Source organism: Pseudopodoces humilis, chromosome 8, assembly GCF_049639895.1.
Source record: "Pseudopodoces humilis isolate 2021_Gansu_Grassland_sample_001 chromosome 8, ASM4963989v1, whole genome shotgun sequence".
Taxonomy (NCBI): Eukaryota; Metazoa; Chordata; class Aves; order Passeriformes; family Paridae; genus Pseudopodoces; species Pseudopodoces humilis.
Window position 1 is genome coordinate 13,158,933 of NC_142207.1, and position 24,327 is coordinate 13,183,259.

A 24,327-nucleotide genomic window follows, 5' to 3' on the forward strand; every position below is an offset into this window, starting at 1 on the left:
ACTCACCAGTTTTCTGTATCTCTGAATGTACAGCATCATACAAATACCTCTTACCTAAACCTCTGGGCAAATGCACCTTACCTTGGCCAGTTGCCTGTGGGTGGAAGAAAATATATGGCACAACATCAACATTGCTAAATGCTGTTTGACAGAGGGAAGAAAAATAGCACTGAGATTAGGGGAGGGAAGTTGTCCCTTTTCTTTGCAGGAGATGGCTTATTGTTGATTGTTGCTGCAGTCTGTTTGTAATGAAGCATGCATCAGGGTAATATTTGCCTTTGCATTTGTTCTGCTCTTCAGATGGGAGAAAATCTTTGAAGTGTGTTACAGCCATACATGTATAACTTGTATTTATTAATTTCCTAACATAAATCTGCATAGAAAAAACTTCCATTATGGAGGTGTACATGTGCATGAAGTATATATATAGAGAGAAGAGGTTGGAGGGAGGGCCTCTCATATATTTTTATAAGAAATTTGCTCCTCAGAAATTTATATTTTAAATATGAGGCTTGGGTCTGATCTTGTTCATGACTTCATTTCCCCTGATGCCTGTCCCCCTATGGCTCCATATTTGAAAATAAAGCAGGTAAATGATGTAGACAGTTAAATGGAAATGATTGATCCCTGTAACTTCTTGCATAGTGTTTGGAGAACTCTAATGTATTAATGTGTACCTGGTCAAAATCCTACACCAGTCTGAGAGGAAAACTTACCTGCCTCAGTTGAGTTGTTTCCACCCAAACACCACAACCTGATAGAGATGCCTGCATCTCTTCAAGTCAGTGGTTTGCAGGATTTCTAGTAAGCTATACTTGGCTAGAGGAAAGTACACCCAATTAAGGAGCCTTACTGCTGGGAGGAAAGATGGTGATGGATGTGATGATCTTACTGACTTCTGATTAGTGGCATTGATGCAGTCCACAGAAGGGTTTGTCTCATCAGCTGTGATGAAAAACCTATGGTAGAGAGTTTTTTTGTATGTAAAGTTCTTGATTCTTACTTTGTGATGCTGGTAGAAAGATGGAATGGCTCCAATGCTGGATTTTTCTCTCACCGTTATATACAGAAGACACATAGGCCTGTTCAGCTCTGGGAAAGAAGGGAAGGACTAGGGCTTCTCAAGATTGCATGATTGTCATTCTTCTGCAGCCTCTGCCCATTCCAGTATTCACTGCAGAGCTAAAGTACAGCTCAGTTCCTCCTACAGCTCCAGGAGCAGAAAACTGTCTTCAGCTGCATAATAATCTCTGTTAGTGACAGTAGAGCTACATAACAGAGCTGAACAGTTCATATTCTATCCACTAGAGTCTGTGCAGGAATGTAAATACACACCCATGTTTGTTATAGCTGTATAGAGAAATACACAGGAACCTGCGACCAATTAAGTAGCCAAAAATAGATCTATTTGAAAGATGTAAACCTGTTGCTAACAGGGTGAAGAAAAGAGAGCTGCAAATTGATTAAGCAGTCCCACAGAGAAGACAGATTGTTGTCATCCTGACCTTTAAGGCTGGTCAGGATATATCAATAGAAGCATCTTCTGAGTACAGTGTTTTATAATTTTTTTTCATTTACATTCTCTTGTTTTTCTCTTTACGTGCTGGCTTGGAGCCAGTTCATTTCATGGTCTTGCCTATACATATGTTCTGCTACAGCTGCATTTTTCCAAAGTGCCCAATTTCACAGCACTCCAGCCTTCCTTAGGATGACAAATGGTGCCCCTGCTGCTCTGACCAACAGAACTGTAATTGCAGCCTGAGACAGGGACAGCTGAACTAACGCCGTGCTGCAGTTTGGGTATATCCTTAAGTTGGAATCTGACTGCATGTGTTTATCGTAGCTGAGTTTCCGATTCCACCACTTAAGGCATTAACTGCTGACATTAATTGTAACATTGAGGAAAGCAGAATTGCTCTGCAGTTGAAGGCAGTGTCAAATCAGCAGTTATTTATTTACCATTGCTCTGCAATGTGTTGTAACACGTCAGACTATAAAGAAGTTTAATGAGTTGCAGTAATGCCCCTCAGAGATACTGGAATGCAGTTCGACAAGTTATTGAGAGGTTTTTTGTTCACTTTTTTTGCTTGGTTGTTTGGTTGGTTTTTTGTTGGTTTTTTTTTTATAAAGGTTAAAACCAGACTTTCTGCACTGCTGTGCTGGACTTTTTGATCATAGGAAGTACAACTCAGAGTTGTCTTTTGCCAACTAACATGCTTTGAGAACAGAAAATAAGTAATCCAGTTCAACTGGCCCTGTGAGATTTCAATTCATTAGGGATGTGACAAAAGGGTAGGAGGAGAGGCTCAGAGTGCAGTGTATACTCTGGCCAAGCTGCCTTGCTGGCTCATAATTGGTGTAAGGTTCAGAAATGTGCTTACATTATTCTCTAAGCTCTCTTCTGGGTGTTGGTGTGATTTTTTTGGGTTGTTTACAATGCCTGTCTCGTAGAAGACAATGGATATATTGCATGCTCTTGCCAGGGACTTTACAGATTCTTTGCCATTAAAAACAAAACCAAACAAAAAACCAAACAAAAATCCAAAATGAAAGCAAAAGAAATAAGCCCCCAGACTTAGGGCTTTTTATCTACAACTGCATGGGGGGAGATACTGGACTTCCCTCTTACCCAGGATGCTCATTTACCCAGGTAATATTACAAGAAACTTGAGATAAAGCACTTGAGAGGTAATCTCATTTTCCAAAGGTGTCTTTTCAAAACAGAAACTCCATCATCATATAATATCTTGGAGTGCTACTATCAGTTTTAAGAAAATCCTCTAATTTATTTAATTAGGGATTGCAGCTTTAAGTGATTAGCAATATGTTATTATCTCTTCTAATTTATGTTCTGTTAAGACTCTTTTTCTATTTTACTCCAGTACAGATATTCAGCATATTTACTGATGATATTTTCTGATTCCTTTAAGATCAATCTGAGCCATGAAATTCAGTAGTTATTATCAGCCACTTACAGGAACCAGCCAGTGGTTGCACTCCAGAAAGGCACACTGTGGAAATGACATTGTCCTAATGACTTTCTGCTTGGATTCACCCCATGTAAATAGATGTTATTCTCTAACTGTCAGCTGTGCTGTATTAACCTGGGAGCTGAAGGACAAGGTGTGTTCTCGTTGCTTCATGAATCAATAGGGCTAATAAAGATTCTCTATACCTGAATCCTGATTTTATTATTCCTAGAAGCTTCCATTGCAAGTGCAATGGGAACAAAATTAATCTGTCTTTTGTGGCAGGTTGTCAAATCTGAAGACAGTCCTTTTGAAACACTAGTGACTGTATTGGTGCAATGTGAGCAGGGTTAAAAAAAAAAGTGATAATAATGATCCTTTTCTCGTTATTAGTGCTGGTAGTTAAAACTGCATATACAGGAAACAGTTCTGTTGAGTAAGGTAATTCCATTTTTATTCAGACACTTTTCAAAATAAAGGAGTGGGGAAGTGCTGTTATTAGTGTATGTAGTTTCTCCCAAAGGACCAAGAAAAGATTGCTTTCCACAGCATGTTTTTCTGTAACTCATCCAGTCTCCTATTAAATGTCCCAAATGTCTCCATTTTATCTATTTTCTTTTTCTAGATTATCCAGTTACATCTCATTGTGGACATAATCCAGCCAACTGTCCATGATTTCTAGTAAGAATTGAGTTAATCCTTGATTAATTCAACTCAACTTTACTAGGGCATGCTTGTGTTCATAAAGGAGCAACGTGCTCTGAGTTATACTCTGATTTTGGCCACTATTAGGCCAGCCAGGCTGTAGCCCTGGGGTCTTTTGGGCTTTCTTGGTGAAAGCCTCAGGCTGGTAGGCAGGTGAGAGCACCTGAGCCTGGGAGCTGTGAGAGCTGGGGACTCCATTGTTGCACTATGTGGCGTGCACAAGGTGCAGTGTGCTGCATTTAAGGTCACTATTCTTCATCCATGCCCAATCCCAAGGGTTTGAGCTGTCACAATGAATAGATAATTCAAGAGTAAATGGATCATACATATAACTATTTTTATTTTTTTTTTCTTTTACCCCCCTTTAAAAATATATCCTTCAGGCCTGTATATCACTTGCTGCATACCTGCAGATGGTGCTTTTGCCTGACTCACTAACAGGCACAGAGTTTTTCTAAGGAATTCTTACATCCTGAATCTGTTTCAGAACAGTTAGAAGCAGGAGGCTGGACTAAACTGTCTCCAGAGGTCCTCTCCAGCCTCAGCTGTTCTGTCATTCTGTGAGCAGCCTGATGCTCAGTGAGTGCAAATCAGCACAGCTACCCTGATTTCACTGGAGTTGGATGCTTCTATACTGGTTACTGGATCTGTCCATTACTATTTCTGGAAAATAATAGTAAATGAATGAGCTACAAAGTGTTTCTTCCTAGAAGTCTTTCCTGGGACAGTTGCTTATAATGTAGTTTCACTGTTCTTTAAAAGTTTTCTCACTTCAATATTTCCATGAATAATACTTGAACACCAAGTTTTCTTGTGGTGAAATGATTGGTTTATAGTTTGATGCACCATTCATAGTCATTGATGCTTCAACTATTCCCCTTTGTCCTCTGCAATCTTATTTCTAGCCTCTGAAAGTGCTTTCATCTATGAAAACTTAAATAGCATTTAAGAACAAAAACTGCTGTGATAAACTACTACTCTCACCTTGCAGTATTTTATAAGGTGCATTAGTTCAGTGCTCTCTCCTTTCCCTGTGGCCCTTTCACATCCATTATAAAATGCTTTAAAAAGGAAACTCTGAAGAGCATATGGTGTGTCTGAACTTATAAACTCACTCATCTCTTCCATGCTTTCCTCCATTCCATGTCCTCTACCAGTTATCTGATAAGATAATGTGGATAAGACTTCAGTAGGACACAGAGAGAGTGGGCTGTGTTACTGTCTGACTGCAGGGTGGCTGCAAATGTCACTCCTTTTGTCTTCATCAGGCCCTAGAGAACCACTGAGGAGTGTTGGTCTGCTGCAGGTGCAGAGAACCCCAAAATCACACATGATCATTCAGTGTCCCATAGCACTTTAACAAGAACTGGAATTACATAATCTGGTTCATTTTCTCTTTGTTAATCTGTTAATTCAGAACTCACTACTGTTTATTCTCATAACTCATAACTATTTTTATACTCCTGCAGAAGAACTGATTAAGAATGAAAGATCATTTCCTGGGCACTGTGTTGAGCCACCCCATGAGGTGGAATTCCAGTGGAAATGGGTGAGAGGATACTGGTGATGAGGATAGAAGAACATGGAAGAGTTGTTTGAGCAGTGTGAGGGCAAGAAATGATGGGTTCATCTTATTGCCTTTATTCCTACTGGCTATGCTATGACATAGGGAAAAACAATCCAGACATCTGCTGGGCAGGAGCTGTTCCTCTGGGCCAAACAGGGTTATGTTGGAGCCCACATGGCTTATCCATGGTCATTATTCACTTGGAATTGAATTCAGAGCATTGATGGGTTTCTGGTCCCAGTACAGAGTGAGGATGTGGCAGGACATGCATCAGTGTCATAGGCTTATCTGTTAAGGTATTATCAGGCTAGTTTATCGGAATTTACCTGGAGGATTTTGGCTAAATGGAGAAAATGGGAAAAGAAAAGGGGAATGTGGAAGAGAAAAAGGAGTTGAATGCAAGAGGGACAGTTTTAAAGTGCAGGTGAGCTGGAATGCAGAAAATAAAGGAAATGAGACAATTTTTTTGTTGCAGCAGGGTATGATACTCAGTTCCTCTTCAGCAAAACTGCTGAGGATTCAAAGCTGTCATTTCCTGTTTTGTTATTTGTCCCTAAAAGCTAAAGTCTTCTTTGGGTTGTTTGTTTGTTGTTGCTTGTCCTTCCCAACCTGCATGCCTTCAGCTGTTCACATAGTTTCTGTTGTTGGTTGGTGTCCCACTTGGATCTTTCAGGAAACTTGTCACTTGGCCAAAAATTTATTGAGAAAACAACCCAGACTGGGCTGACAGAGGAGAATGCAAGTACTCATAATATTTTCATCCTTCTTAGGCCTCCAGCTGGGACATTCACGAGGCATGAAATTTTAGTTTGGATGTAGAATTAATGTTCCTCAGCATCTAAAAGTGTTTGGGTTTGAAATCCTTATGCTCATCCTCAAATCTGTCTCTCAAAGGCTTGATGATGATATTGCTTTTGCTGAGGCACTCTAAGTGTGCAGTGGCATTAACTCTGTCATTGCAGCTCAGCAGTTCAGCTCATTAGGCTCCTGTTAAATGTAGAAGAAGCAAAGGTCCATGTTTATTTACCTTCTTTCTGCCTGTTCTCATCTATGAGAATATCTTAACAACTCCAGAAGAACAGAGCACACTGTGATAACAGCTGCTTCAGGGGGAGAGCAGCTTCTGTGCTTAAGAGAGGCAGACAAATGCTACTATGCGGTTTTTTCTTTGTTTTTTTAAAAGCAATTACTTCAGCCTGGGACTTTGTGAAAGCAGTGCACCTTTGCAGCAAAGCTATATAAGAAACAAAATGTTAGCAAAGTACTGCCTTTCCCCCTTTTTTCCTAACCACACTTAAAATAATTTTAGAACGAGGAGGAAACTTTGGGATCTTGCCCTTTGTGTAGTTCCACTGGCATTAGCAGGACTACTTCACTTTTGGATAGCTGATTTGAATAAGGACAGAACCTGACCAGAAATTTTAATCAAATTCAGTCAGATTCTTAGTAATGTTGGCTGGTACAGTTGGTACATAATACAAAAAGTGACTGTCTTGGAGCAGTGTTTGACGACCTGTGATTTCCAGCAGAACCATGTTTGTCATCTCTGAAAATTAGGGCAGTGATACGTGGGTTATAAGAGAGAAAAAGGACTATAAATCTCATATGATTGTCATGGGGAAGGTTTTAAGTAAAGGAAGTATTAGATAGTCATTATGTCTGTACTGAAAAAAGATGAGACAGGCATAAAACAGGTCTGTGTCCCCATGGAAGCAGAGTAGTTTGGTACAAAACCAACTGGGTAACTTGGTGGTTCACTGAGTAAATAATGTTCAAAGGAACCATGTCATTGGGGAGTTTCATTTTTTCTGGTTGATATTACATATGTTTTCCCCAGGGTAACCTGATCTTGACTTAAAAGCAGGGTTGTTTGTGCGGTGCAGAGAGCCTGACATCTCAGGGTGTGGGTGTTGCTTCCACATGGCGGGGCCAGAGCCACGAGACCCTCTCTGAGGGTTGTAAACCAAAGAGAAGCATTTTCACTGTTAAATCCCAGCATCCCCTTCAAAGAAGGGGCAGCACGTTGTGGTTAATGCAGCACAGCCTGAGAGCTCACCCAGCTTTATCAGTTTATTTTCCCAGTGGTGGAAGTTGTTGCTTAAACCAATACAGATTCTAAATCATTAATACCACAGACTTCTTCGCTGAACAGCCTCTAAAAAGGTATTAATTATGTGTGTTCAACTAAGTACGGAATATTTCTCCAATTGTCCTTTTTTGTCCAAAATTATTTTAAGTACTTATTTGATTTATCAAAACTGTATTTTTTTTCCCTATTGAAAGGTCAAATGGGAAGAATTTGGTTTTATGTCAATTGAATGTTAAGAATTCCAGTAGAAAAGGGTGTAAAAATGTTATGATGGAAAAAAATTAAGTGAGGGCAAACAAGATCATGGTAAACCCTTGCAAAAATATTGATTCAGTTTTCCCTTCTCACTGCTTTCTCCATTTATTCAAGAGCCTTTTAAAAAATGATTATCTGAGATGATAATTTGTACTCTGGCTTGGCTCTGAATTCAGTTACTTACATTGAAATTGCGTCATAGGTGTGTGTATATATACAGATATATATATACACAAATTCTGCTAACTGCTTTTTTCATACATTATTCAATGTATTCATGTATTGTTCAAGGTGAGCCATTTGCAGGATTTGATACTGTTGAGGTGGTTAGTGCAAACATATTTTATGGTTTTGAGTGAGGTTTCAAAGAATTTGCTTTGATTGCTCTCTGTAATTCTACAATCAGTATTTTCCTAATTCTCACTACCTCTTGATATGTGAATCTTTCCTTTTAAGAGAAAACAGCATAGATGTAAATCAATTTACATTAATTTACATTTTCACCAATAAAACTTATAGATGTAAGATTTCACAAATTCAGTTCTGCTTAACTTGGTTTGAATTTGGAGGACAAAATGAGCATGAAGGCAATGTTGTTTGTATACAATATGCTTACAGTGTTTCAAAAGACAAATGCAAATAAATTGACATGAAGTGGTAGTGAAGAAGACCTTTAACTTATCTGTTTCAATAACTTGGGTACCCCAAAAACCTTGACTGTCTTAGGGGTAAGTGCTGTGTCAGACTTCACGTTTATATAGCACAGGAGTTTAACACAGGATCAAATTTAACTTGCTGTGTTTCCATAATTAGATTTTTGTTTGTTGCCTTAGCGAGAACAAACTGACAAATCATGCAGACAAATCTTGACAAATATTTTAAATATAATACTTCTAAAAACACATGGCTTTGTTTTAACTCACACTGAATAAACATAAAAGTCAGTACTTTCTGCCTGTATAGAGGCAAACTGAGTCCACAGAAGTTGCTTGGAATTTATACACCCAGTGATATGTGCATAATGTGTATAAATGCTGTTGGAATAGGTTGCTTCTGCCACTCCTTCAGCTTCTGAGTGCCTATTCAAATAATTATTGAAAAAATGCCATTTAAAACGTGAGCAAACCTAAACCTTTGACAATAACTTATATTGCTACAAATGTCAGTGCATCCTAATACAGAAAACGAGAGAACTGTCAGTATGAGGGAGATTCAAGAGGTCCATGTATTGCATGTATTGCATGTATTGCATGGTCCATGTATTGCAGTATTGTTGCACATGTCAGGGTTTCCAGAGTCTTACTTGGCTTGTTGGATGCACACACCCAGCTGCTGAATAGAGAATCCACAGAAGATGATGCCCCTTATTCTTTCCTTTCAGGAGACAGTTCCAGCCATACCTTCTATAGTCTGTGCCTGACAGTATAAAGGAGTACTTGGTTTGGTACAAAATTTGGTCTGCCTGCTCAGTTATTTTATATTATTTTATAATTCATTACAATTATATCTTATTATCATTCTATTATTCATATTATTATATTATGGATGTTATTTTTAATATAATAGTATATTAAATTATGGTAAAAAGCAGTGGTGTAAATATCACAGCTGTTTCCAGAGGCTTCTAGACAACGACATTACTGTCATCCTGTCCTCTGCAGGAAATGCAACCAAAAAATTGCCTTTTTTAAAGATTTTGTTATCAAAATTAAAGCCTTCCTAAGGCAGCTTAAGCAGTGCAGAAGGAAATCACTGGAAAGAAACTGGTCACTGTTCCACCATTGGTGAATTCATTCACTTGGGACTTGTTTGTTTTGCTTGGTTTGGAATATTTTTTCACACATATTCTTCCTAAAAACCATAGCAAGGAGTTCAAAGACAACATTAAAACATTTTTCTTACAGTGTTGTTTTTTTTTCCATTACAAATAGAAAAAAATGCATGGAAAAGAATATTTTAATTGTGCAGTAGGCTTTTGACAACCTTTTATACTAAATAATGTGTTGCTAGGAACAGTGTAAGAACATAATGAAGAGTTAGTAGCATTTCTTATTAATGGACTTCTTAGTTTAGAAATATTAAAGTAGAACCCTACTGACTTATGTTACCATAAAGTGATGGGATCATTTTAAATCCTTGCTTAATGTCATTGATTTGGTCTGGGGCTTCACCACAGAAGGGAAGTTAATTCATTTTGAGGTGGTGGAGAATTGATAATGCTTTGAAAAAATTGTAGTACCATGATTACAGAAGTGAAGATTCTGCAACAAATCTACAGACTTAGAAGAAATTATAATCAACACAAGCTAGCCAAACTCAGTCTCAGTGCAGGACATCCTCCAGCTCTGCCAAGGTATAATGGTGTAAACTTTCTGGAGAGAACTCAGGTTGGCATTGTTTGTGAAGTATTGCTTTACTTCAACATTACAGGTATATATGACATACAATATAAGTTTCAGAATTCCTAAACTCTGCAGGTGTTGATAAAGTACTGTAGATTTGGAAGAGCTTTGCTGAAAAGCTCTGATTTCTCATGTGTTAAAAACTAAGCATGTGGAAAAGAGTTTTGAAGAATCAGGACATAATTTTCCTTAATACTACAATGGATTTCTAGGGGACTAGTTAGTGAAAAAAATCAACTCGTCTTGGGTAAAGGTGGCACAACTCTGCCTAATAAATACAATTTTGGAAAAGACACTGTTTTGGTTTTTTTATAGCCTTCTCCCTTCACGATCTGAGATCGCTTCTTATAATGTTGACTGTTCTATTTTTTAGCACTCTATTTAATTTAGTAAATGACTCAAACTGTGGTGCTTCTACCAGTTCCCCAATCTATGCCTTAAATCTCAATGTGCATATGTTTGTTTGGTATTGCTCAATAAAACAAATAACAACACAACAGATCTGAAAAAGACATCAGAAAATTACTTATTCTTAATACACGCGAAGGATTGCTTATTTCACTGTTATGTTTAAGTATATAACAACTTCCACCAAAGGAAACTGACACAGATTGTATTTGATTAATGAACACCATTATTTGCTATTGGCCTGAAAAATTTATCTTTATCTAAAATATTTTTTTTCCAGAATGGACACTTTTAAAATTAGATTCAGCACTTCTGTGTAATATCTATTTCTACTCCTAGACAAATCACCCTTTTATTCAATTAACATCACTATTCCAAGTTTTACGGAGTAATTTCCCAATAATATAGTATAGAACTCTTTCACTGGCTGCAGCAATCAACTTCTGCAAGAAAATCAGCTGAACAGAAAAGCAAGTATAAATGTGTAGACAGTAATATGAGGCCTAAAATGAATGTGTACATTTTTGTAGGATGAATCTTTAAATGTACTAGGATTGTGTTTTTCTAATGAGTACCTCTGGGTATTGGTCAAATTCGTCATGTCTTAATTGTTGGTATCATGAGAATGGAGTTGCTCTTCCTACTTTTATTTTCCTTTTTTCATGAATTTACAGTTCAGCAGTCTAAGCTTAGAAGAAAAATAAACATGAATTAATTTTGCCAAGTGATTCTAAAACTCATTTTAATGAGTCCCCTACATTCTACAAGTTAACCTTGATTGCATTTCATAATTTAGACTTTCTTGCCTTGTATAATGAGAAATACTCCCTACTAATAATGTTAGTAAAGTAGAAGAATAAATTGATGCATCTTTCTTCATTAGCCATACAGTTTATTTTTCCAAGCTCCTTTGATCAAAAAGTCTTGATACGTCAGTTTTGTTAAATTTTGCCACCTACTTGTATGTATAACTGATTACATTTCTTGATTTAAGGATTAAGGAGTCAATGAAAAAGTTAACTGAACTGTGAGACAAAGTCAGTCTTAAAAAATGTTCATATGTGAATTTCATTACATCAGATTCTGCTTAATCTATCTGACTATTAATGCTTGATGAATAATGGATTCTGAAATGTGAACAAAAAAACTGTCTCAGTTTACATAAATACATAGATCTTAAAGCTCCTGTAGATAGAAAATAGCTTCACAGAGATAAATTGATTCCCAAGTAGGAAAATATTTTTCCCACTTATGTCCTACCTGTTTTAATATCTTATTGAGCTTTACATTTGCAAATTCCACCCATGGAGAACACATTAAAATTCCTAATCTTGCTCCCTGAGAAACCAGTGGAAGTGTTAGTCTTAGTTTTGAGAGGAACTGTGTGAAGTTCATAGTTATGGATCAGCTAGGGTGTTATTTCTGTAGGTTTTTGTTATTTATATCTGAAGGTATATCTTTATATCATAAGGTAAGAAATCCTGCTCAAGGGCAACAGGCTCCTGCAAAACCATTTGCCGAGAGGTCCTTGTCCAATACTGTGTGGCACAGTACAGTCTGTGTGGTGTGAGTTGTGGCAGCAGAATTGTTTTCAGCCTCCTTCCATGATTAGATCTACCCTCCAGTGTCACACAAAAACCACTGGACACAGCTGGTGCAGACTGGTGTTGGGTTTGCCATTCCAAAGTCTTTGCAGCTGAAAGGTGCTGAGGTTCTCGTGAGTAACTGGCACATCAGCCCTAAGGTGAAAGAGCTGTGTCTCAAACCAAATGGAATTACAACAGAACCATTGCTTTCTCAACATGTATTCCATAAAATGGAACCTGGGGCAATGTTTGTGGTTTGTTACTTTGCAGTTTTCATCTTTTCTTTGACTACTGTCTAACATGTACATCTCCATTCTCTTTTGCATTCTCAGGAGAATCCAGTTTGCTTATCAAGTTCTCTTTTTCTCTCTTTTTTCTCTTTTCCCCCCTTCTTTTTTTCCCTTTCATCCAGATGGAATGCCATTTGCTTGGTGGGTTGGCCGTGCCAATGAAAAGCATCTTTACTGGGGAGGATCTCTTCCAGGCATTCAACAGTGTGCATGTGGATTGGAAGAAAGTTGTCTGGATATGAGATATTTTTGCAACTGTGACGCAGATAGAGAAGAATGGTAATAATTTTAACATGTGTATTGCAGTGTCTGTGTGAAGGGCTGGGGATAGGAAATAGGGAAATAAGGCTTAAATCTTTTCCTGCTTCACAGTTCAGGAAGCTTGAATGGCTTGAATATACTCTGATAAGAATGAAAATGAAACTAGAATTTGGACTTCTGATTTCACCTTAAATTTCTTCCTTGAACCAAAGACATCTGGCTGAAGCAGGTTGCTGGAATGGGTGGTCTTCAAAAAAGTCTTTTTTGTTGAATGCCAAATCCTGTAATTTTAAGTTTCAATTCAATGGGAGCATTGCATGAATAAAGGCTCTATGAGCTTGTTTCATAGGTGTACATTGGAGCAGAAAATTGAGGCCTAGACAGAAAAATTCAGATACAGCTAAACTAGAAAAATGTACTACTAAGCACCCTTGTATTTTTCTTATGAAACAGTATAATGTGCCTTAACTTTCTTTTACATTGGATCTCAAGTTTTTTATAGTCAATAGGAAGAGTTTTTTGGCTTCTGTAGGTTTTGGTTCAGTCTCCATAGGAAGTTTTAGAGTCACAGCATGAAAATTCAAAGCTTTCCTTGGGGTCTGACCTTTGTTGTGCTCTGATTCTGCATGAATTTGGGAAGGCCAAAGTTTTCAGTCATTGCAGTGTTCTGTCATTCTCTGCACTTTCAGAGACACTCCAGCCACCAAGAGCTAGTTGGTGAACATTCCAAATGTGTTTGAGGGGACTGAAATGCCAGATGAGTGATGTTGGAAGTACAGTTTGAAACACTGAACATATATGTGAAAATTCTGCTCACTCAGTCTCCCTTCTAGACCACTCACTGACAGGATCTGCTGTCCTTTATCTGAAAAAAAAAATAAAAAATTTAACCTCAAGTAGTTCAGAAATTATGAATTATAGTAGACAAGAAGTGTCTTGCTGTCATAGGCTGCTGTGTTTGAAACATTATGTCTGAATTAGCTGTGTGAAACGTTCACTTAAAATGAGTAGAAATGGTCTTAAAGCATAAAAAAAAACAAACAAACAGAAATTACTTGTCACTGTGAGTGTTGGGCTTTTTTGGTTGCTTGATTTCTAGACAGTGTGATTATCTGCTTGGACCTTTTGTATCCCTGGGGTCACTATTCACTTTCAAAAATTTTAGCTGTAAGGGGATTTCTTCAGGAAGATGTTTATGTAAATACTAGCTTATGAATGTGATTTGTATTGAATAGCCTGGCTGTATATGTTAATCTATCTTTTCTTCAATGTTTGGTTATCAGCTGCGCTTTTGACTAGGTTTGCACATGAGCATCATGAGCATCTGTTTTTACTGGTGCTTGGCTCTTTTCATAATCCACATTCCATTTCTCACTGCTCAAGCAGAGCAGGGTGTTATGCTGGCAGACACTGGGGTTGCAGTCTTAGACTGCAGGGCACTGCAACACTAGGTCGTACAAAACAATGCAAGGTGAAAGCTAAAAGCAGTTTTTTAATATTTCAGCTGAGTCTCCTCAGGAAATGAGAACTAAACAAGTTATGCTGGGAGTGTTTATCTCCATTTGCCCCAACACACCCACAATGATTTTGAACAAGCAGACATGTTTCAAACATCTTGGACAGAGAAGGAGAAGTCTCAAAAGTATTACAAATTATATGTTCTATGAAAATTTATGCCAGGCTGAGGGGAAAAAGCCAATTAAAGCCCACAAGAAGGAAGTTAAGGAAGCGTACACTTTTATTAGTTTTTGGAAAACCCTCCTGGGAGAAAGATGTTGGAAATCATGCATCGTTAGCTTGGCAGCTCAGAGAGCTACTTGTTTCTCCTAATTTCATGATAACAAAATATGCCTACAAGTTACCTCCACTAAACTGCCTACTGTTTGTTGGTTTGGGGATTCAGTTGCTTAGGTTTTTTTAATCCATGAGAAAATTTTACTTTTCTCATGTATTATTCTAAACTGGAGGTTGGCTTTATAAAAGCTAAAAAACCCTGACCTTTATGAGGAGCTTCTAAACATAAGAAATTTCATGCCTCTTGAAGATTGCTTTTGTGTTTCCCTGCTAGAACACTGACCCCCTGATATATAACGAGCATTCGAATCTGAAACCTGCTGAGATCTGAACTGTGACTGTAACCTGCTATACATTATAGTGGAAGGAGCAAGACAGCAGTAGATGCATTTATTTGCCTCAGCATGAAATAAAATGGGTGCTTCAGAGTGGAAAACCAGAAAATCATTTTTTCTCATTTTAGATAAATCATGCTGCTCCGAAGTGGGAGCTCTCCAGAATAGCTGAAGCATCCTCCTAAAGAGGAGACAGTCCTAGGATTTTGCTTTGATTTCTTTTTCCCTAGACTAAATCTTGGGTGCAGAAGAAGCTACTAATTTCTCAGAGCAGCAAAAGAAATGATAAACAATGGAAAGCAGACAAAGCCCTGTGCCAGGTGTTTGGCAGCACACAATATGCACTTCTAGGCATGCTGACTTTTAAATGATATCTGAGCAGACACCTGAGCCAGCTGCTATTTTTGGGCTCTTACTTGACATCAAGTTAGTCCCACTGGCCAGATGAATAGGGATTTATAATTAAGCATTCTAGATGGGGAAGGCTTTTGTATTTTTCACCTTTGTTTTTATTAAAGCATTGTACAGATAAGTATCTTTTTCCATATGGCTCATCATGCTTCCAAACTCCACAGTATGATAACAGCAAAATTTGTCACTTCAGAATAGTGGAGCATCTTCTTGGTACTTTCTGGAGAATGGGAGATCTCTGATGAGGAAGCAGAGGCACCTGCAACTGCACCCTTTTTGTTGACCCAGGCAAGGGATCTGGAAGAGTGTAAGACATGCCTTGGCTGCATGCTGCCAAAAAAAGGAGAAAGATTTCTGACTGCTGAAAGCACTTGCTAGTGGGTGGGAACATTCATAAAAATCCAATGGCTTCAAGCTGAGGCTAAACCTAGTAATTTTTCTTTCTGTCTGTCTGTCTGTCTTTTTCTTTCTTTCTTTCTCTTCCCCCACACTGACAATAGTTAAAATGTTGGGACAAGTTATATATAGATGAGACAGATGAGTGATTGTCTTTCAATTGTTTCAAACAAAAGTACATTCTTGACTGGGGAAATGTGTTAAACTGACCTAAAGAATAAAGCATTACTGAAATACTGACAGGATAGTGTTACCATGAGATATTTTGGATCTTTGAATACCTCTCCAGGTTGTCTTTCACCTCAAGCAAAATTCTCATGCCTTGGCAGTTAAGGTCTTGCTGCTCACCAAACCTTGCATTTAAATGGGACAAAACTCTTCCATGCTGAGGTGAGGCACATGACTGTCCTGAAGTCCTTTTGCTACTTCGGTCCCTCTCTCTGGAATCCATTTTCCACTTCAAATACAAACCCTTGACTGAAGCCAGTCATCAAACCAAACCATGTTGACAGCATTCACCTGGAAACCTTGTGAATTTTGAGAACTTTGCAGCTTTTTAATTTGTACAGAAAGAGAGTCATCTTTGGAACTCATTTTGTTCAAGAAGCTCATCGTCAGAGAAGGGTACCTCAGCAGAGTGTGGTGGATGGTGTTGACTCAAACAATTAGCTGATTTTCTGCCTTCTATTTCTATTCTGCAGTCTTATTATTCAAACTGGAGGAGTATCCTCCTCTTTTGTCTTCCAGAATAGTCTTCTTTGCTGGGGAACTAAACCTTTGAGGCTTGCCATTTCCAAAGTAACATGCATTCACCTCTGTGTCATGGCTTTGGGGCACTAGAAGAATAAGGAAAACCACAGGATATAAGAAGGGGGAACAAAATAGAGGGTGGATATTACTATTTTAAGACCCACTTCAGTCTCCAGGAGGTATAATGAGTATATTGAACTTTGTTTGAGGAGGAGCAAAGCCAAATGGAAGTGAATGAAGCCCTGCTTGGAAGAGAAATATTTGTGCTAAGCTATGCCAGAGCCAGGATGATAAAATTGTAAAGGCTCGAGGAGAGCAGGGCAGAGAAACCCTGAGGAGGGGTCTGAGGAGCCCAGATTTGACAGGTTTTGATTGCTCAACCAGTATCCCACACTGAATCTGTTCCCTGAGAACAGTGCAGGCGACTCTAGAGAGCCTGCAAGCTCATAAATAACCCCTGCCAGAGGTGACCTGGCCTGTACAGAGTTGTTGTGGATATCTGCTGTGATGATTACATTTGTCAACAGCTGGGAAGAGCTGCCTGCAGAGAGCTGACTGTAGCAGGTCCCTGAGGTGTCAACAATCAGTTCATTACTCTAATTACCAAACTCTGTATCTCTAATTCAGCCAAAAAAAATGCAGTGCAGCTTGCCTTCAAGTGTTAGGTGTGTCCACTTATGCTGGTGTTTTTAGGTTATCGTGACTGAACACTATTTTACCCAGTAAAGAATTTTTGGGTATGGCTTATGGGCAAGATAGCAATTAAAATGTATTCCTTTGGATTATTAATGGTATGTCTTGCACAGGCCTCAAAACTTTTCCTGTTGGAAGCCTTTGTCATGGGCCCATTCCTTGTGTGCTTCCTTGCCATCTGCTGATGATAGTATTCTTTTCCCCAAATGTACGGTATTCCTGAAAATCTGTACTGAATATCTCAGCTACTGAGGCTCAGATCTCACCAGAGGTTCCATTAATGTGCAAGAGAAAAACATACCAATAGGGGATCATATGAGAATAAATTATATTTAATGGCACTACTGTTCTACCATCTGTTACAAAAAATATGGAAATGGCTACCTAGAGATTAGCAATTTACGATGGCTCACACTGTTAGAACACCACTGAGCAAGGGTTTGTTGAGCACACTTTTAGCAGTAGCCAGGAAGAAAAAAAATAGTTTCATAATGTTATAATACAAATAGTTGTTTGTCATTTTACATGTGAGTCTGCCTTTATTACACCTTGAAGTATCCAGCTCTGCACTATCACCTTTAGTAACAAATTATTTTCACCTTTTTTAAATTGGTCCATACATAGAGTGTTTGTTTGATGTGTGATGTGCCTCATAGCTTACTGAGGAAGTCCTTTGGGTAAGCATTAGTCTTCAGACATGGATAAACAAATGACATCCAGCTGTATTTAATACCCATAAAAAATCTTGCTGATTTAATTTAAAGGGCATTATTGGATTTGTTTGGTTTGGGTTTTGCTTCTGGAAAGGACAAATTGACACTATCCTTTATGCAAAGAGCTCAGAGAAACATCTGTTTCTTGAGGGTTGTTTCCACCCTCAAAACATTCAGACTTTCATCTGATTTTGTGCCAAATTGAGTGCCAAGTCAGGTAAGCAGGAGGTCTTCTGAAGTTTATTAATTTATTCATACCATTTTCTTTTAGCAGAGGACTCCTTTCAGGGAAGTGATAAAGCCTGCCTTGATTTTTGTGAAATCAGGACTTACAAAGGGTGTGCTTGGTGGAGGTAGCTGCAGAGTGCCATGTGAAACCCACTAAGGAGAAACAGAGGGTTTGGGTAACCTGAGAAGCAGCTGTGGAAAAGCAAGTATAATCTGGTTTCAAGTGTGTGAAGTGCAAAATTAAAATACATATAAATAAAAAGGAGGTCTGGGAAGAAATAAAACATAATTAATCTAACAAGGTTTTACTTCTGTTTAAAGGACAAAATCATGTTTTTTGCACATCAGAGTGCAGATGTTTTTTATCAGAAAATAGCAATTTTATTTGGAAAGTGTAGTACATGAAAAGTGATCCCCAGGCCCCCTTAAGGCAAAATTTCAAATGTTTTATCCAAACCCTGGTATATTTGTATTTTTTAGTGCCACAGCAATGCCTCCAGGAAGTTACTATGGAGCTCTTTTGCTCCCCTCTCAGGAGTAATACGTTGTATTTGAGAGGCTGCCGTGGTGTAGCACATAGAGAAGAGGAATTGTGGTGCTTTGTAAGAGATGGAGTCTGAAATTAAGTTCAATTTAAGGAATACCAGGAATTTGAAACACTCACAGTGTCTTCCACTCTCTTTTCTGCTTTTCTTGTCTGAGATAGCTTAGGTGTTGATCTTTCACCAAAAATTTGATTTCCTACTATGAAATAATAATAATTAACTGCAACAACAGATATGTTGTTCCTCAACTGACATGTTCTTTGAAGGATAGAATGTTTTTCTGATAGGTTTTATTTCAGTGTCTGCTTGTGTGAAAATTCAGATCATTATATGATGGTTTTTTTCCATGTGTGAGAGAATAAAATGTGCTATTTGAGTTTGAAGAGAAGCTTGATTGAGTTTTCAAGGCATTAACAAAGAAGTGAAGATTTTTATTAATTCTAGAATATATTTCGCTCTCACACTTGAGCTATGTTACTAAAGTTCACTGTGACACTGGCATATAAGTAGTAAAAATTCAGTCATAAAATTTGATATAAAAGAACTTCATGCAATACAGCAGAATATCTAATAAGCAATGCAGTTTTCAGAGATGTAGAATAGATACCTTTAAAATGTCACCATTTCATGGTTTTTTGTAGATATTTTGAGGGCTAGCTGTAGAAAGATACTGATTTTTATTTTACTGCTGATCATAGCTAGTAAAAAGACTGCCGTATTTTTTAAATTTAAATAAATTTTCAGGAAACCTCTCTAAGTATTTTGCAATTTTTGAAAAATTTTATTTTAAAAAAGAAAACACCACCTTAGTTACTCACCAGTATATTGAATATTTTATGTCCCATTACTATACATCTTTCTGCATTTTTTCATTCATTCTGCCTACTCTTCTTCCTCCCAGACACTGGAATACATTATTCAATTATCTTCCTAAGAAATACTCAAATAATTTAGCTTTTGTCACAGTAGTTTCATAATCTGTTAAGAGTATTTACACTAACTTTCAAATATTGATACAATAAGCTATGAGTGTGATACTGAGAGTCTGCCCTGAAGAGATTTGGAGACCATGTACCTTTGATTCATACATGATAGTTTTCTTCCTCAGTCTGTACTGAAGGCCTCACTGTGCCTCGTGCCTGGGAATTTATTCTTGCTGCACTTTGTCTGTAATTATTTGCATGTCAGACACCCACTGGAGCAAGAAGAAAATGTTAGCATCAGAGAGGGTAGCTCTCCTGTTCCCCTTGGCATTATGAGACAATTAACTATGCTGCATGCAATTATAAGCAATGAAAAATAAATGCAATGTATGCAGCCTTTATGAAAAAGATCAAAATACTCCTATTTTTGTCTAACATTAATCAGAGTAGAGCACTTAGCCAAGCAAACATTTGAGGTTATGTGTCAGAGCACAGTTGCAGCATTTGTCCTGATTATTATTTCTTTGCTAAAAATCTATTTCCCTTCCCATTATCTGGAGCTACACTGAGAGTGCATTTGTGGAAGCTGGCATTACAAGCAGTATATGGGCAGGTCTGGGACCCTGCCTGGAATGTCAGACTCTGGCAGTATTATCAGTCAAACAGTGATACCTGTTTCCTGCGGCATTGTGTCACACCTGCCTGGAGGAGCAGTGGGTATAAATTTGGGATTACTGGCATTTTGGATATGTTGCCATCCCCATCTGCAGGATGGAGTCTTTCACCTATGAGCTAGCAGGTGATTTGAGTCCAGACCCTGCTGGGCTGTGCAGAGGAAGAGATCCTTTCTCAAAAATTATTGAGATTTGATTCCATGAAAGAATGTTCTGCCATGCTTTTGGGCCAGCAAACTTTAACCTTGAGAAAAGGAGAAATAAAAACACATCACCGTGGAGATGAGATTCAGGAGCACTCACCTCTCTATTATCAATCAATAGAGAGAGACCACAGAAGGGCAGTTCTGCTCTGGTAAGGTCAGGGTTGGTGCCTGAGGGACTCAGCTGAGTTCATGAAGTGCAGTGGGATGAATGCATGTCTGTATATCCTGCTATGGCCAAAGCCACTCAGCCTAAGGACCTGCAACGAAACATCACGCTGCATTTTGAGGACATTTTGTCCAGCTGACTCAGAATAAAAACAAGGAAATTATCCTTTAAAAATCAATCTTTCTTTTCCTTAGTAGCAGTCATGTGTAAGTTAGTCACAGCTGAAGAACAAGCCCAGCTAAACAAACAAACATGAGAAGTTTGACAATGCAATAGATCCGCCTTGAGTATTTCTGTTGCTGAACCAAAATGTCCCCCGACGTGCACTGCAAAGGATCGATGCAGTCTGAACTCACTCTGCCAATTCAGCTGTTTCTGCAGTGTGCAGGGTCAGTTGTGTCCCAGCCATCTTGAAGCTGGATCAGTAATTGTCTGGCTTCCCCTTGATCCAGAGTGCTGGATCAGGCACTGCCTGTCCTCTTCCTGCTCGGGTAAAGCATAAAGCCAGCATAAAACAGCCTTATCTGTTTCCAGCTAACTTTACAGAAACGCAGACTTGGACTTAGACCTGATCCACAGCAAATGCATCCTGCTGAGGAGCCCAGTAGAGCCCAGTTTACACTCATGCCCATTAGTCAGCATGGCAGTGCTCTTCCTCAGCTGCTCAGCTGTTCTGCACAGCTGAAGCGGATTTACAGCCCATCCCAGCCAGTATCATGTAAATGGTGTCTTCAGTGGTATTGCAGACGAACACAGAGCATATGTGGGAATGTATTTATCTTAAACAGTGTGTACTTTTCATAATTCTTCCAGGTAATTCTGCAAAAGGACTTTAAGTAAGCATCTTTTAAATATTGTCTTGCATGAGGAATGCTAGGGGGTTTGTCTGTGGTTAATCTTTCTCTTTCTGTTTGTGTATTAAAATCCAGGACAAATGATACTGGCCTCCTTGCTTTCAAAGACCATCTGCCTGTAACTCAGATTGTGATCACTGATACAAACAGATCAAATTCTGAGGCTGCTTGGAAAATCGGCCCTTTGCGTTGCTATGGAGACAGTGAGTACTAGCTCTTCTCAATTTCCATAGGCACAGAATGTTCCTTTGTTGTTGTTGTGGGTTTTTTTAATAAAAAAACTGTTTCTCTGATAAAAGGTGGCTCTCCACATGCAGCTGGCAGCTGCTGTCCTGTGCCAATTAACTATAGAGAAGGGGGTTGTGTTTGCAGGGCAGTTCTGGAATGCTGCTTCCTTCAACACGGAGGCCTCCTACCTGCACTTCCCTACGCTCCACGCCGAGGTCAGTGCGGACATCTCCTTCTTCTTCAAAACTACCGCCGTATCCGGGGTATTCTTGGAAAACCTAGGGATTAAAGACTTCATACGAATTGAAATAAGCTGTAAGTTTCACTGCTCAGAAATCTCGGTGTTTTTGACCAATTTGACACATGCAGAGAACTGGGAATGCCATATTTTCTGCCATCTTTAGAAGGTTAGAGGTGCCTGGAGATGATAAGATGGAGATATAAAAGACTTTTATCCAGACTTACCTACCTCTCCTGCCAGAGTTCTCCTGTATAGACTTGATCACTACACTTAATCTTGTTACGGCTAGATTTATCTTTCCTTAACAAGCAAGAGTAAGAATATTGTTTTTTCTACACTGATACTTACTTTTTTGCTCTTTAGAGAAAAATTACTGGTTAGATGTACCTATAGGCTGGTTTTAGTTGAAAGTTGAAAAATTTAACACAACCGATCTGATGATTACTTTTATTTCCATATCAGTAACATACCCAGTCTGATGGAGCCCTAGTGTTCCAGAGGAACTCAGTGTGTATAGTACAGCTACGAGGTGAGAGTTTATCAAGGACAGGACACTGATGAAAGATAAGTTATTCACAGTTGTAATGGATCTTGAATACTTCAAAATCTGTTGAGTGCGGTGCAACTGCTACTCAGTGTATAAGGAAAATAGCAGGGAATTTAATTAGTGAGATTTTGCCTCACTCGTGTTGTGATGACTTCAAATCTTTATTAGTGACAAAAGAGTACGGTGGCTTTGACATGAAGTATGACATGTGTATTCCAAATTCTGTCAAGCTTAGGGAAAACAAACTGAGTGATATGCATTTGATAATATGCTTATAATAAACCCAAAGTAAAATTTAATTTAATGAAACAAAGCCCTTCGATTCATTAAACCAGTGGTAAATGTCATGGTGGATTATCACAAGGTAATGAGGTGTGATTTACTGTTAATTGCACATCAAGGTCCAATTTGGTTGTACTTCAGTATTTTATTCTCAGGGATACTGAAGTAAAAATGGCATCAAATATAACAAATACTGTAAACTAAGAGGATTGTTCAGTGATAGCTTCTGGATGTGTGTTACATCTGCAGTCCTAAAGAAATAAGTTATTTAAAAGTCTGGGAAAATATCTTTTAGACTTAGGCTTCTTATCAGTAGTTTGTTGTTGTGCTTCCTGCTGCCAGACAGAATTTGCAGCCTAAAGGCCTTGAATCAAGGAAGCTCCATGGAGCAGGTGCTTCAAAGGGAAATAACTTTCTAGCAGATGCAGGGGCTCAGAATAGATCTTTGTCTATCCCTATGGAGCATTTCCTATCTTAACTATCTAAGAAGCAGCTTCCAAAACCAGACCTATCAAATTTTTTGGCCTTGAAATAGCAAGGTGTTTAGGAATTTTGAGTTCACAACCTTCTGGCTGGACCTGGTTCTTGGTCTCTGTGGTCCATTTACCATTTTAGGAAGAGGAAAATAATCAGTAGCAAGAATGTTAAAAAGATCTAGCCCCTTCCAGGCTTCCAGCAGAGCAAGGTGGACTCCTTTATGTGGCTTTTGTTTTTCAACTATTGTCCTGTTTCTAGGAGCCTTATTATTTCTAGATGTGTTACAAATACAGCTTGAGTTTAGAATCACTTATTAAGTAGTTTCATCTATTTTTTCGTGCATCTTGGGTGAGATTTAGGCAGACAAATGCTTGTAGGATTCTCTCGTACCACATGCAGCCAAGTTATGTAATTACAGGTTAATTACCTGCATTTTGAAAGATCTAGTTGGAAAGATCTTCATCCTTTCTCTAATCTTATTGTTTTTTGTCCAGAATCTTTTGGGACCATTGTGTGACTTTTGTGCAGGATTTGGCACTTCAAAAAGAGTAGTGCCATTTCTAGATTACTAGAAAACATGACTGTGTTTTTCATAGGAAAAAAGATGGGTATCCACAGCCAAGCCTAATCACAGCAGAGATCAAACAGTGAAGCTGCAGGCTTAAATTTATGTATAAACTGCTGTGTAGGAGATGGGAGGTAAATGATCCTGTACTATTTGCTGACATAAAAGTTAATGGACCCTATATTTATGTAAGATTTCTTGATGTCAAAACCACAATTTAATTCAGACCTTCACTTCCTCTTCATATCTGTTTATCTCTTCCAGCCCCCAAGGAGATCACCTTCTCCATAGATGTCGGGAATGGCCCCACAGAAGCCACTGTGCAGTCTCCCACACCCATGAATGACAACCAGTGGCACTACGTCCGGGCAGAGAGGAACCTCAAGCAAACCTCTCTGCAGGTGGACAGCCTCCCCAAGAAGGTCCTGCAGGCCCCTGCTGAGGGACACTTCCGCCTGCAGCTCAACAGCCAGTTATTTGTAGGTAGGGACAACCCAAGGATTCCTGTAGATAACAGTATTTCATACACTTCAGTGATGAATGCTCTTATCTCACCATTATGATTACATGTGGTGGCTTGATTCTGCTTTCTATTCCTCTGCTCCTGCATAGGCAACATGAAGTATACCCAAATAACTCTGCACTCAAAGCACAAACTGTAGTTTAACCATGCTGTGCTTGATGGTATTTTTAGGGTCAAACTCTTGAAATGTATTTATTGCCAAAGTGTTGATAACCTTTCTTCTTATGCAACACTGGCTGTGTAA

At 38.5% G+C, this 24,327-nt stretch overlaps 1 protein-coding gene across 3 annotated transcripts in view; it reads left to right on the forward strand.

The window, feature by feature from the left end:
• CNTNAP5 (contactin associated protein family member 5) overlaps nt 1–24,327 on the forward strand; it is a 275,673-nt gene that overhangs the window by 204,502 nt on the left and 46,844 nt on the right. The window contains exons 14-17 of one of the 3 annotated variants that reach the window (XM_088058844.1): nt 12,394–12,550; nt 21,296–21,423; nt 21,577–21,663; nt 23,825–24,043. In XM_088058844.1, coding sequence (XP_087914970.1) covers nt 12,394–12,550; nt 21,296–21,423; nt 21,577–21,663; nt 23,825–24,043 — 591 coding nt within the window. Of the gene's footprint in view, nt 1–12,393; nt 12,551–21,295; nt 21,424–21,576; nt 21,764–23,824; nt 24,044–24,327 lie in introns of all 3 variants that reach the window. The other 2 variants (XM_088058842.1, XM_088058845.1) reach the window with 2 other exon arrangements.